Source organism: Bombina bombina, chromosome 5 (genome assembly GCF_027579735.1).
Source record: "Bombina bombina isolate aBomBom1 chromosome 5, aBomBom1.pri, whole genome shotgun sequence".
NCBI classification, from domain to species: domain Eukaryota; kingdom Metazoa; phylum Chordata; class Amphibia; order Anura; family Bombinatoridae; genus Bombina; species Bombina bombina.
This window is the reverse complement of record NC_069503.1, coordinates 161,784,361-161,800,206: the sequence shown is the minus strand read 5'-3', so window position 1 is coordinate 161,800,206 and position 15,846 is coordinate 161,784,361. Positions and strand designations below refer to the sequence as shown.

The 15,846-nt window shown below is 37.0% G+C and overlaps 1 protein-coding gene across 1 annotated transcript in view; it reads right to left on the bottom strand.

Moving 5' to 3' along the window:
• The window catches only part of OBSCN (obscurin, cytoskeletal calmodulin and titin-interacting RhoGEF), a 937,038-nt gene that overhangs the window by 504,394 nt on the left and 416,798 nt on the right, over window positions 1-15,846 (bottom strand). Inside the window, 3 exon segments of the mRNA XM_053713767.1 lie at window positions 5,854-6,123; window positions 9,794-10,081; window positions 10,638-10,910. Coding sequence (XP_053569742.1) covers window positions 5,854-6,123; window positions 9,794-10,081; window positions 10,638-10,910 — 831 coding nt within the window.

Sequence of the window (15,846 nt, the reverse complement as noted above, 5' to 3'; positions counted from 1 at the left end):
TTGCCCAAGCCTGAGCAAAGAGAGAGAGTCTGCCCCCCACTAGATCCGGTCCCGGATCGGGGGCTACTCCTTCATGCTGTTTTGTTAGCAGCAGCAGGTTTCTTGGCCTGCTTACCCTTGTTCCAGCCTTGCATCGGTTTCCAGGCTGGTTTGGTCTGTGAAGCATTACCCTCTTGCTTAGAGGATGCAGAATTAGAGGCCGGTCCGTTCCTGAAATTATGAAAGGAACGAAAATTAGACTTATTCTTGGCTTTGAAAGGCCTATCTTGTGGGAGGGCGTGGCCCTTTCCCCCAGTGATGTCTGAGATAATCTCTTTCAATTCTGGTCCAAAGAGAGTTTTACCCTTGAAGGGGATATTAAGCAATTTTGTCTTGGATGATACATCCAAGACAAAATTGCAAACCCACAATTGCCACAATTGCAAACCCTGAATTTTTCGCCGCTAATCAAGCTAATTGCAAAGCGGCATCTAAAATAAAAGAATTAGCCAACTTAAGTGCGTGAACTCTGTCCATAACCTCCTCATATGGAGTCTCTCTACTGAGCGACTTTTCTAGTTCCTCGAACCAGAACCACGCTGCTGTAGTGACAGGAACAATGCACGAAATGGGTTGAAGAAGGTAACCTTGCTGTACCAAAATCTTTTTAAGCAAACCCTCCATTTTTTTATCCATAGGATCTTTGAAAGCACAATTATCCTCGATAGGAATAGTAGTGCGCTTGTTTAGAGTAGAAACTGCCCCCTCGACCTTAGGGACTGTCTGCCATAAGTCCTTTCTGGGGTCGACCATAGGAAATAATTTCTTAAATATAGGAGGGGGGACAAAAGGTATGCCGGGCTTCTCCCACTCCTTATTCACTATGTCCGCCACCCGCTTGGGTATAGGAAAAGCGTCGGGGTGCACCGGAACCTCTAGGAACTTGTCCATCTTGCATAATTTTTCTGGAATGACCAGGTTGTCACAATCATCCAGAGTAGATAACACCTCCTTAAGCAGTGCACGGAGATGCTCTAATTTAAATTTAAATGTCACAACATCAGATTCAGCCTGTTGAGAAATTTTTCCTGAATCTGAAATTTCCCCATCTGACAAAACCTCCCTCGTGGCCCCTTCAGATTGGTGTGAGGGTATGACAGAGCAATTATCATCAGCGCCCTCTTGCTCTTCAGTGTTTAAAACAGAGCAATCGCGCTTTCTCTGATATGTAGGCATTTTGGATAAAATATTTGCTATGGAGTTATCCATTACTGCCGTCAATTGTTGCATAGTAATAAGCATTGGCACGCTAGAAGTACTAGGGGCCTCCTGCGTGGGCAAAACTGGTATAGACACAGAAGGAGATGATGTAGAACCATGTCTACTCCCTTCATCTGATGAATCATCTTGGGCAACTTCATTATCTGTGGCAGTACTGTCCTTACATTGTTTGGACGCTATGGCACAATTATCACACAATTTTGAAGGGGGAGACACATTGGCTTTCATACATATAGAACATAGCTTATCTGAAGGTACAGACATGTTAAACAGGCTTAAACTTGTCAATAAAGCAGAAAAACCGTTTTAAAACAAAACCGTTACTGTCTCTTTAATTTTTAAACAGGGCACACTTTATTACTGAATATGTGAAAAAATATGAAGGAATTGTTCAAAATTTACCAAATTTTCACCACAGTGTCTTAAAGCATTCAAAGTATCCAAATGAAGCCTTCTAGGAACTTTTCCAACCACTTTCAGATCCTCACACATGCATCTGCATGTCTTGCTCTCAAAAGTAAATGCGCAGTAATGGCGCGAAAATGAGGCTCAGCCTACAACTGGGAAGGCCCTTCCTGACTGGAAAAGATGTCTAACACAGTGCCTGACGTTAAAAAACGTTCCCCAAGTTTATAAGTGTGAATTACCAGCATAAACATGTACAGGGAGTGCAGAATTATTAGGCAAATTAGTATTTTGACCACATCATCCTCTTTATGCATGTTGTCTTACTATAAGCTGAATAGGCTCGAAAGCCTACTACCAATTAAGCATATTAGGTGATGTGCATCTCTGTAATGAGAAGGGGTGTGGTCTAATGACATCAACACCCTATATCAGGTGTGCATAATTATTAGGCAACTTCCTTTCCTTTGGCAAAATGGGTCAAAAGAAGGACTTGACAGGCTCAGAAAAGTCAAAAATAGTGAGATATCTTGCAGAGGGATGCAGCACTCTTAAAATTGCAAAGCTTCTGATGCGTGATCATTGAACAATCAAGCGTTTCATTCAAAATAGTCAACAGGGTCGCAAGAAGCGTGTGGAAAAACCAAGGCGCAAAATAACTGCCCATGAACTGAGAAAAGTCAAGCGTGCAGCTGCCAAGATGCCAATTGCCACCTGTTTGGCCATATTTCAGAGCTGCAACATCACTGGAGTGCCCAAAAGCACAAGGTGTGCAATACTCAGAGACATGGCCAAGGTCAGAAAGGCTGAAAGACGACCACCACTGAACAAGACACACAAGCTGAAACGTCAAGACTGGGCCAAGAAATATCTCAAGACTGATTTTTCTAAGGTTTTATGGACTGATGAAATGAGAGTGAGTCTTGATGGGCCAGATGGATGGGCCCGTGGCTGGATTGGTAAAGGGCAGAGAGCTCCAGTCCGACTCAGACGCCAGCAAAGTGGAGGTGGAGTACTGGTTTGGGCTGGTATCATCAAAGATGAGCTTGTGGGGCCTTTTCGGGTTGAGGATGGAGTCAAGCTCAACTCCCAGTCCTACTGCCAGTTTCTGGAAGACACCTTCTTCAAGCAGTGGTACAGGAAGAAGTCTGCATCCTTCAAGAAAAACATGATTTTCATGCAGGACAATGCTCCATCACACACGTCCAAGTACTCCACAGCGTGGCTGGCAAGAAAGGGTATAAAAGAAGAAAATCTAATGACATGGCCTCCTTGTTCACCTGATCTGAACCCCATTGAGAACCTGTGGTCCATCATCAAATGTGAGATTTACAAGGAGGGAAAACAGTACACCTCTCTGAACAGTGTCTGGGAGGCTGTGGTTGCTGCTGCACGCAATGTTGATGGTGAACAGATCAAAACACTGACAGAATCCATGGATGGCAGGCTTTTGAGTGTCCTTGCAAAGAAAGGTGGCTATATTGGTCACTGATTTGTTTTTGTTTTGTTTTTGAATGTCAGAAATGTATATTTGTGAATGTTGAGATGTTATATTGGTTTCACTGGTAAAAATAAATAATTGAAATGGGTATATATTTGTTTTTTGTTAAGTTGCCTAATAATTATGCACAGTAATAGTCACCTGCACACACAGATATCCCCCTAAAATAGCTATAACTAAAAACAAACTAAAAACTACTTCCAAAACTATTCAGCTTTGATATTAATGAGTTTTTTGGGTTCATTGAGAACATGGTTGTTGTTCAATAATAAAATTAATCCTCAAAAATACAACTTGCCTAATAATTCTGCACTCCCTGTATAAAATGCCCAAATAAAGCAATCGATTTTGCCCATAAAAGTGTCTACCAGTTTTATAGCCCATATTAAGCCCTTTATTCTGTTTGAGACTAAGAAAATGGCTTACCGGTCCCCATGAGGGGAAATGACAGCCTTCAAGCATTACACAGATCTTGTTAGAAATATGGCTAGTCATACCTTAAGCAGAAAAGTCTGCTAACTGTTTCCCCCAACTGAAGTTACTTCATCTCAACAGTCCTGTGTGGAAACAGCAAACGATTTTAGTTACTGTCAGCTAAAATCATCTTCCTCTCACAAACAGAATTCTTCATCTTTTTCTGTTTCAGAGTAAATAGTACATACCAGCACTATTTTAAAATAACAAACTCTTGATAGTAGAATAAAAAAAAACTACAACTAAACACCACATACTCTTAACCATCTCCGTGGAGATGTTGCCTGTGCAACGGCAAAGAGAATGACTGGGGTGGGCGGAGCCTAGGAGGGACTATATAGCCAGCTTTGCTGGGACTCTTTGCCATTTCCTGTTGGGGAAGAGATATTCCCACAAGTAAGGATGACGCCGTGGACCGGACACACCAATGTTGGAGAAAAGTGTCACTAAGCACATCAAAAAAACATTTAAAAGTACATTTACACTCAAAGGGCTTTAACATAAAGATACATACATATACATGTCTGAACATGTGTATATATATATATGTGTGTGTGTGTGTGTGTGTGTGTCCATATGTATTTATGTATTTATTTGTGTATATATGTATTTACAGACATATACACACATTTAAGTATCTGCTCTATTTCCCAGTATGCTGCAACCCTGACACAACTGCAGGAGTCTCGCACTTGTCATGATGAGACTGCATAGTTTTTCTGTTCTAAAGGTTGCACTATCCTCTGGAGTCACCTTGGATGACTACAATTCTATAAGGGGTCTGGTATTTGTCAGGGACTGTTATGGTTGGATAACGACAATTCTATAAGGGGTCTGCTATTTGTCAGGGACTGTTATGGTTGGATAACTACAATTCTTTAAGGGGTCTGCTATTTGTCAGGGACTGTTATGGTTGGATAACTACAATTCTTTAAGGGGTCTGCTATTTGTCAGGGACTGTTATGGTTGGATGACTACAATTCTACAAGGGGTCTGCTGTTTGTCAGGGACTGTTATGGTTGGATGACTACAATTCTACAAGAGGTCTGATATTTATCAGGGACTGTTATGTTTGGATAACTACAATTCTACAAGGGGTCAGCTATTTGTCAGGGACTGTTATGGTTGGATAACTACAATTCTACAAGGGGTCTGCTATTTGTCAAGGACTGTTATAGTTGGATAACTACAATTCTATAAGGGGTCTTCTATTTGTCAGGGACTGTTATGGTTGGTTTTGGTTATTAAAGAATACTCTCTAAGCTGATGGCAGTATTTTGCATATGCAAATTATACTTTTTTATGTGTAGCAGAGTTTATTAATATTGTATTGTTCTCTTTAATCTTCCCAGTTAGCTTCCTTGTTGTTTAAAATTATAGATGGAGTCGATAATATATTTTTATTTTAAAGTGTGGAGCCACCTTTCTCCCTGCATGGCTTGCTATGTGCATGTACATAACATTTGTATTTTAAGAAAATGTGTCATTTCCTTACATTACACTATATATATATATTATTCAGCTGCCGATTTGGTTAATACAGAGAGCGATCGCTGAAAAAGTGCTTTGAGTCCCACTGGGAAAAAGGTGCTATATAAATACTAGTTATTATATATAAATATAAACATATGTATATATACAAACACGTGAGCATGCATAGCTCTTAATGGTAAAAAAAAGGAATTTTGTGGAGTGGGCAGAGTAATCTGAGGTTGGGTTCTTTAAGGGGTGGGGTCTGGTGCCCGACCACCTTCAAAATTTACCAGACGCCCTGATTAGAATGTGATATATTAATATTTTCATGTCGGGTTTGCGCACTTGAGAAAATTTGGTTGGATTTGCCCTCAAGTTGGGTGCTCCATTGAAGTCTATGGAGGTTAACACGGTTGCGATATTCTAACTTCGGCTTTTTGTGCGTGTTGGGTTAGCTTCCAACTGAAAACTGTTTACTTTCAACTTGTAAGTTGAGCGCTACCCAATACATGCAAAAAGCTTACTTCTAGCGGAATTAGCGCACAAGCAGTATTGATAAATAGCGCTCCACTCATAATCTAGCCCAAGTTGCTCACACATACTGTTTCATTCAGGTTAATATAATATCTTGACATTGCACTAGGTCTTGACATGGAGGTATAGCATGTGTAGAATGTCTTTTTATTGTTTAAACAATGACAAAAAAAGTAAAAAATCACAACTGTAAATGGCTGACTTACTACCCAATGACACTTCAGCAGAAGACGTGTCATCAGATGATGTCACACACGTGTATGTGCCCTGATCTTCAGCAGAAAATTTTTGTATAATGAGCATCTGCTTTTTCCCTTTAGAAATGAACTCATATTTCTTTCCATGCAGCAACGTTTCATCTCCTTTCTTCCACTTGACATCCCTGGTTTCTTTGGAGAACTCGCACTCAAGTTTGACACTTTCTCCTCCTCTTACACTTTTATTCTCTAGGGCATGTTTTATAGTCACTGGTTGCTCTGCAGAAAGAAAAAAAATAACAAGAATACAGCTTCTTCAAAATCTAATATTATCATATAGCATGTAATATGTTAGGTGTCTCAAAAGAGCAATATATGCCAATTGTATGAGTTGTTATTAAAAAGCATACGTTGGTTCCTCTGCTCTGAAAGAAAGGTCATCGCAATGTAACTCTAGAGATTAAAATTAATTTATATATGTTTACTAAGACTAAGCAATTTTGAAAGGGCAAGTAATATGGCAGTTAAAGATATGGGCCCCAATTTATCGAAGTCTGGCGGACCTGATCCGACAGTGCGGATCAGGTCCGCCAGACCTCGCTGAATACCGCGAGCAATACGCTCGCCGTATTAAGCATTGCACCAGCAGCTCACAAGAGGGCACCCAACAGTCTTAAAAACTCTTGATTTAATGGGAAAGGAAAGTCAAAATAAAACTTGCAGGGTTCAGATGGAGCATGTTATTCTAAAACACTTTTAAATTCACTTCTATTTTCAAATGTGCTTCGTTCTCTTTGTATCTCTTGTTGAAAAAGAGTATGCATATATCTTACACTAGTGGGGGTTTGTTGCTGATTCGTTCCTGCACACATTTGTCTCTTGTGATTGGTTAACTAGAACTGTTCAGCTGTCAGTAGTGCAATGTTGTTCCTTCAGCAAAGAATAACAAGATAATGAAGCAAATTTAATAATAGAAGTAAATTGGGCAGTTGTTTAAACCTGTATGTTCTCTCCAAATCATGAAAGAAAAAATTGGGGTTTCCTGCCCCTTTAAAGAGAACAAAACATAAAACTTAATTTTTAAAATGAGGTTTAAGTATATTTTATATATACATGCACAAGGCTTTTCAACTCTTATGGGTCCCAATACACAAATTACTTAGTATCTATGAACTTTTTTTTTCTTTTAATACCAAAATACAGAATTGTTAAAGGGATATGAAACCCTAAAAAAAAAATTGTGATTCTGACAGAGCACACAATTTTAATAAAGTTTCCAATTTACTTCTATCATAAAATTTGCTTTTTTTTCCCAATTGAAGAGATACCCAGGTAGGCATCTGCAACACTACATGGCAGGAAATAGGGCTGCCATCTAGTGCTCTGGCAAATGGAAAACATTCTTGCAAAACTGCTGCTATATAGTGCTCCAAAAATGGGCTAGGTCCTAAGCAAAAGATTATCTAAAGAACAAAGAAAAAGGATAATAGAATAAATTAGAAAGTTGTTTAAAACAGCATCCGCTATCTTAATCATGAAAGAAAAATTTTGGGTTTCATATCCCCTTTAAAATTGTTGCCATTGACCTATTCAAATGTCTCTATATAATAAATTTTAACTTTTGAATTTTAAATATTAACATTTGAATGATAATTCACATACATTTAGTTTAAATTGTGAATCAACAAACAAACATGTCTGCCATTTTGAAAATGTGTTGTCTATTTTTAAAAAGTCTAATTTTCTTTCATTTTAAAGCAAATAAAGCAGGAGATGTCATGAGTGTAACATAATATTGCTCTAATGCTATAAAATAAACGCTCAATACCTAAAAATGTATATGTTTAAAATGTGTTATGAGAAATTATATTGTGTCTCCAAAAAAGCTTTAAAGCTGTAAACCATAAATTCTGCATTGCAAAAAACAGTCTTAAATGACCCACTTTTTGGTTATGAAAAGAAAAAAAGTTTGACAAATGACTGGATTCTGGGGTTGCCAGATGTCCTCTACAATCAGTCGGTAACTGGGCACAATGGTAGATGGAGGGGGTCAAACATTGCCCCCAAAAGCTTTACCTCAGCCCCCACTCTTGAATCTACATAGTATATTTTTCACAACTAAGCAGTCATTTACCCCTTGGCTGCCGGTAACATATAAAGCAATATATTATATCTTTGGGTGCCAGTAACACACATAAACAGAAGTGATTTAAACCTCTTCACTGACCCTCACTTCTACTCCATATTTGTAATACGTTCAGGCATATGCCACCTTTTACATTTAGCTAACACTCATAGACATTAAAAAAATTACATTTAAGTGTCAAGTATTTTGTGAAGATTTTACTGGACACCCTGCTAACTGTCTGGCTGAATACTGGACACCTGGCAACCCCACTGGCTTTTACTCCTTGTTCATTAAATAAATATACATCAGAGCAAATTCAAATAAACACAGACTTAAGACCGCTGCTCCTTAACTCGTCCACCTGCTCTAAGCGGCAGACAGCAATCCGCCCGATCGCATACGATTGGGTTGATTGACACCCCCTGCTAGGGGCCGATTGGCCGCGAATCAGCAGGAGGGGCATTGCACAAGCATTTCACCAGAACTGCTTGTGCAATGACAAATTCTGACAGTGTATGTTGTCAATATTTATCGATGTGCGGCGGACATGATCGCTACAGCGGATCATGTGCGGCCGCACTTTCATAAATCAGCCCCAGAATATCTGCCACTGGTAAGAATTACTAGCAAACCAGAATAAGATTATTGGAAGTAATGATCTTTGGCACTCAAAGATATTCCAAAGCACTAAAAACATTATTTACCCTAACACCTCAGCTGCCAGAGAGGGATGTAACATCTTACTTGTGCAATGCACCTATATCCTACAACCTCCTATGATGCCAAGGGTGGACACAAGTTGATGACAATTTGTCAGTGACTAAATAAAGGCAACCTAGTCCTTAATATCAAAATGTTTCACATGCTAAAGGACAGAAACAAAGACTTATCATGATTCAGATAGAATAGAACATACAATTTTAAACCCCTTTTCAATTTATTTCTAGTATCAAATTTGCTTTATTCTCTTGGTAACCTTTGTTGAAGAAGAAGCAATGCACTATGAGGAGCAAGCTGAACACATCATGAAAGTCAACGACAAAAGGGATATATGTGCAGCCACCAATCAGCAGCTAGCTCCTAGTAGTGCGTTGCTGCTGCTGTAAATACCTAAGAATAATTTTCAACAAAAGATACCAAGAGAATAAAGTAAATTAAATAATAGAAGTAAATTGGAAAGTTGTTTAAAACTGTATAGTCTACCTGAATTATGAAAGAAAAAGTTTGGGTTTCATGTTCCTTTATCCATTTAATGACTGTAGCTCGCGGCTAGACCCACGCTATTATAAACAAACAATCCCTTAACGACCAGCGACATACAGGGTACATCACAGTCGTTAAGGGGTTATTGTAAAAATGTTATGCTTTCGATTTAGTTGGGTTTTGCAACTATCGGATTTTCTGCAGTCCTGAAAACCTTCAAAAAGAAAATGTGATATTTTGTAAGTAAAATGCAATTATAATCCAGACAAAGGAACTGTATCCCCGCACACCCAAACAGGACAGTCAACCACAAAGAGTATCCAGCACGAGTAAGAATATGGAAGCAAATATACTACACTGCTTCAAAGCCATGCAGTGACAAAGCTTTATTGAACTGTTTTTGTACACAATGTCATTAAAACATAACCTGCTTGTAGACAAAGATTGCATAAAAGCAGCATAAGCTTAAAAATAAATGTCCTTCACTTTTGGAGGGATACTTTTTTGTGTGCGTATTTTCAGCGTGGCTCTCTATGGTTGATAACTTAACAAGCCGTGCGAGCAAATGTAGCCTACATAGCTTATTGCAGCATATGGTGCGAGGCCTCTGCTCCTCACCTAGCTGTACCGTCTGTGGTAAATGAACGGGTTCCCCAATTCCAAGTTTGTTTATGGAAGAAATACGGAATCTGTAGGGCACGCCTGGTACCAGGTTATCCACCACATACTCCATGTTCTGAATTACTTCCATGTTGCATTGCTGCCAGTCACTACCAGGAGCTTTCATTTCAACTTTGTATCCTATGATGGCAGAGCCACCATCACTCAGTGGTGTAAACCAAGACAACGCCAAAGAGTGGCTGCTCTTACTAACAACCTCTGGGTCTTCTGGTGGATCAGGGAGCGCTAAAGGCACAACAGAACCCGATGAGATAAAGAACAATGCAGCGGCTTTATGAACATACATACAATGTCTTCCAACATTGACTACATTTACCAATTAGATTTGTTTTTAAAGGGAAATGAAACCAAAAAAAATGTATTTCATGATTCAGATAGAGCATGTGATTTTTAAACAACTTTCAAATTTGGTTCTATAACCAAATTTGCTTCATTCTCTTGAAATCCTTTGTTGAAGGAGCAGCTATGCAATACTGGAAGTGAGCTGAACACAACTGGTGAACCAATGAAAAAATGCAATTGTGTACAGCCACCAATCAGCAGAATTGCTGTTCCCGGAGACTACCTAGGTATCCTTTACAAATTAAGATTTCAAGAGAATGAAGCAAAGTAAACTGGAAAGTTGTTCAAAATCACATACGCTGTCTGAATCATGAAAGAAAATGTTTGGGTTTCATGTCCCTTTAAAGTAAGCATCATTTTAAATACATTATTAATACATATAGCTAAGCATATGAGCTGGGCTCACAAATTTGTCTTAGGAGTCAATGGATTTACTTACCAATGACGGATAATTTGGCTGATACCACTACATCTCTTGAAGCAAATGCCACTTCTCCAGTATGATGTGCTTGTGCTTCTTTAAGAATTAACCTGTACTGGTTTCCATCTACCTGCATTGCCCAGTTTTCATTAGGCTGAATATCTAATCCATTAAAGTACCAAGCGACCTCATTTACAGGTATAGCTTCACTTAAAACACATGTGAATGTTGCTTGGTCGCCAGTTATGACTTCCGCATCTACTGGAGGCTTCAGAATCTCCAGACGCCATCCTGGATTTAAAACACATTATAATAGTCTAAACCTTTACGTATATTAGTAGAAGCTAAGCTATGCATTTCTCACCCCACAATTAAAAAAAATATATTTTTGTGGATTAATTTATGCCCAAAACCATTGATATTAATACAAATAAACACCATTTTACTAACGGCAACTTTAGCTGAAAGTCTTAATAAAGTAAATAGTAACATAAGATAGGTTCCAAACACCTTCCTGAATTTACAAATGGGTAGTGCACCTGCATTTGGCCTTGTTGGACAGTCATTTTTGGGACATAAAGGGCTAGATTACAAGTGGTATGCGAATGTTAGTGCAGTAAGCAATAGTGCGACAGTGCTAACTAACGCACATATTACAAGTTGAAAGTAAACAGTTGTGCTCAAGCGCAAAATAAAACTGTGCTTGAAGTATTAGTGCGGCTTCAGACCTAGCGTAAAGTGTAAGGGTTAAAAAAAAAGTTCACCAAACACATCATATCAAAATAAACTATTACACTCATATAAACATATTAAAGGGACACTGAACCCAAATTTTATCTTTCATGATTCAGAAAGAGCGTGCAATTTAAACAAATTTCTAATTTACTCATATTATCAAAATGTTTTCATTCTATTTGTATCTTTATTTGAAAAGCAAGAATTTAAATTTAGATGCAGGCCCATTTTTTAAGAACAATCTGGGTTGACCTTGTTGATTAGACAGCACCAATAAACAAGTGCTATCCAGGATCTGAAACAGAATTTGTTTGGCTCCTTAGCTTAGATGCCTTCTTTTTCAAATAAAGAGAACAAGAGAACAAAGAAAAATTGATAATAGGAGTAAGTTAGAAAGTTGCTTAAAATTGCATGCTCTATCTGAATCATGAAAGAAAAAAATTGTGTTTAGTGTCCCTTTAATAAAAATGTTTTTATGGTTTAAAAGGGATATGATATATGACATGGCATTTGACTGGGAAGGGGTATTATGTACATACAGTACATGCCTAAATATGTGTATGTGTGTATATATATATATATATATATATATATATATTTATTTATTTATATATATATATATATATATAATGTGTGTATATATGCATATACATATACATGTACATTTATGTGTTTATATGTGTAGATATATATATATATATATATATTCAGATATACACTTTTGAACCCTTTCCAGTTAATTACTTTGAAACATGAAATATTATTTTTATTCAGTTCTAATATTTTTTAATGTGTTTTATTGTGTTTTGTATAGAAATACTTTACATTCCAATGTTTTTCACTTTGACCAAAATATTCTTTGTATTTTTAATAGATATTTCTATATACTGTTTATCTGTATATATACAATATATATATATATATATATATATATATATATATATATATATATATATAGTTCCTTTAAGGGAAAGCACAATCTCACCACTCCATTAATGCCACGGTGCTCTGCTGTAAATCATCCAAGTATTCCACAGAATGCAGGCACTCATTGGTCTTGTTAAAATATTCCAAATTTATTAAGGCATAGTTAAAATGACATAACGTTTCGGCACCAAGTTGTGCCTTTGTCAAATGTCAGCATGAGAACAAAAAATATGCAACACACTTAAAACCAATACATATATATATATATATATATATATATATATATATATATATATATATATATATATATATATATATTTATATATATATATATATATCAAAATAACAAGAGTATTGCATTGAGCAATGATACTTTTTTATAGGACTAACTATACATTTATAAGTTGACAAGCTTTCGGAAGAGTTCCTTCCTTTATCAAGTCTAAAACAATACTGACCAATTCAATGGAATTTACAGATTGTATCTTAAAACACAGAATAGCTAAGAAGACAGTGCAGGGAGAGGAGGAGGTGTCATAAAAATAATGAGGGGGGCTTAGGTAACAGGCAGACAGTGTCCAGTGTAGGAGAACAGACAGGGGAAATATATAGATATACATAGAGCATATACTGACATAAAGTTTTATATATCAACATTGAATCAATATCTATAAAGATGGGAAATTGTATATACATGGGGAATACAAAAGTTAAAAAAAACAAAAGTGTGGACATAGGCTTACCTGTGTACCTATGTATAAAGAATGTGGAATATACAATGTAATTGACTAAATGAAAGTACATTACAAAAAAATTGTCTTTGTGACCGCTGCTCCATAACTTGTGTTTCTAGCGAGTCTGAAGGCTCGCCAGAAACACGGACCGTCAAGCTCCATACGGAGCTTGATAGATAGGCCCCATTGTATCTACTAGGTGAGATACTGACTGCTCATTATTTTATAAGATTCACTAAACCAAAGAGGATATTTACCGTTGAATATATAACTATGAATTAAGTTGTCTTTAGGAAAATCACATGTTCCATGCATACATTTGAGATGATTGAATGTGTTTTTCATGAATCCATACAATGTATATTTATTTTCATAGAAACAAAAGCTGAAAATTCAGGTATATTAAGGTAGAAATTAACTCCTCTCATCTCTTGCACACATACATATACGCACAAAAAGCCAGAAATTCCCCGACATCGCTGCCACTAAATAAAGCTATTATCCCCTAAACCTCTGGCCTCCCACATCACCACCACTAAATAAACCTATTAACCCCTAAACCACCAGCCCCCCCACATCGCAAAAAACAAAATAAAACTATTAACCCCTAAACCTAACAACCCCTTAACTTTAAATTAAAATTACAATATCCCTGTCTTAAAATAAATAAAAAATGTACCTGTTAATTTAAAAGAAACATAAGTTTAAACTAACAATTAACCTAACATAACTATTATACTAAAATTAAAATAGCTACCAATTAAATAAACTAAATTACACATTTAAAAAACCTAACACTACTAAAAAAATTAAGTCTAAAATTACAAAAAATACTAAATTACGAAAAATAACAAATTAAATTATCCAAAATAAAAACAATTACACCTAATCTAATAGCCCTATAAAAATAAAAAAGCCCCCCCAAAATAAAAAAACCCTAGCCTACAATAAACTACCAATAGCGGGTCCATCCTTGAAGATATCCGGCGCGGAGCGTCCTCTTCACACTGAATCTTCAATGCAAGGGAGCCTTTTCAAAACAGTGTCCCTTGCATTCCTATTGGCTGATTTGATTTTTGAAATTAAAATCAGCCAATAGGGTGAGAGCTACTGAAATTCTATTGGCAATTCAAATCAGCCAATAGAATTTCAGTAGCTCTCATACTATTGGCTTATTTGAACAGCCAATAGGATTTCAGTAGCTCTCATCCTATTGGCTGATTTGAATTTCAAAAATCTAATCAGCCAATAGGAATGCAAGGGATGCCATTTGGAAAAGGCTCCCTTGCATTGAAGATTTAGTGTTCGGCGTTGACAGTATGAAGCGAATGCTCTGTGACAGATGTCTTCAAGGATGGACCCGCTCTGCACCGCCGGGATGAAGATAGAAGACACCGCCTGGATGGATGAAGAACTTGCCGCCTGGATGTCCGGACTTCAGAAACTGTAAGTGGATTGTCGGGGGTTAGTGTTAACTTTTTTTGGGTGGATTTTTTTTTTAAATTAGGGTTTGGGCTTTTTTTAAAAGAGCTGAATGCCCTTTTAAGGGCAATGTAAAAGAGCTGAATGCCCTTTTAAGGGCAATGCCCATACAAATGCCTTTTTCAGGACAATGGGTAGCTTAGGTTTTTGTTAGAGTAAGGTTTTTTATTTTAAGCGGTTCTTTGGGGGGGGGTTACTGTTAGGGGGTCTTTGTATTTTTTTACAGGTAAAAAAGCTGATTTCTTTAGGGCAATGCCCTACAAAAGGCAATTTTCAGGGCTATTGGTAGTTTATTCTAGGCTAGGGTTTTTTTTTTATTTTCGGGGGGCTTTTTATTTTTATAGCTGTTATTGTTTTTATTTTGGATAATTTCGTTTGTTATTTTTCGTAATTTAGTATTTTGTATTTTTTATAATTTTAGACTTACATTTTTTAGTAGTGTTAAGTTTTTTTAATGTGTATTTAGTTTATTTAATTGGTAGTTATTTTAATTTTAGTATAATAGTTATGTTAAGTTAATTGTTGTTAGTTTAAACTTATGGGGGTTTTTTAATTCTTAATTTTACAGGTAAGTTTTTATTTATTTTAAGATAAGGATATTGTAATTTTAATTTAAAGTTAGGGGGTTGTTAGGTTTAGGGGTTAATAGTTTAATTTAGTTTTTTTGCGATGTGGGGGGCTGGCGGTTTAGGGGTTATTAGGTTTATTTAGTGGCAGTGATGTCGGAGGCCAGAGTTTTAGGGGATAATAACTTTATTTAGTGGTGGTGATGTCAGGGAGCGGCGGAATAGGGGATAATAGCTTTATTATCGTGTACGCAATGTTCAGGTGTGGGGAAATAGGGGTTAATAACTTTATTTTAGTGGCAGTGATGTCAGGGAGTGGCGGAATAGGGGTTAATAAGTTTTTTTAGTGGCGGTGATGTCGGGAGAGGTAGATTAGGCGTTAATAAGTTTTAAATAGTGTTTGTGATGCGGGAGGGCCTCGGTTTAGGGGTTAACAGGTTGTTTATAAGTGTTAGTGTACTTTGTAACATTTTAGTTATGAGTTTTGTGAAACATTTTTTTTGCGTAAAACTCATAACTACTGCTTTCAGATAGCGGAATGGATCGTGTCGGTATAGGCTGTAACGCAAGCATTTTAGCCTCACCGCACAACTTGTAATACCAGCGCTATGGAAATCCCATGCAAAAACATAATTTTTTTTAAGTGTGGGATTGATGTTGCGTTACAGGCTAAAATGCTTGCAATATGGCTATACCGACAACTGCGTTACTGTTTTTACGCTGAAATTGCCATTTTTTTCAGCGTTAAAACCGTAACGCAAAACTCTTAATCTAGGTGTTAGT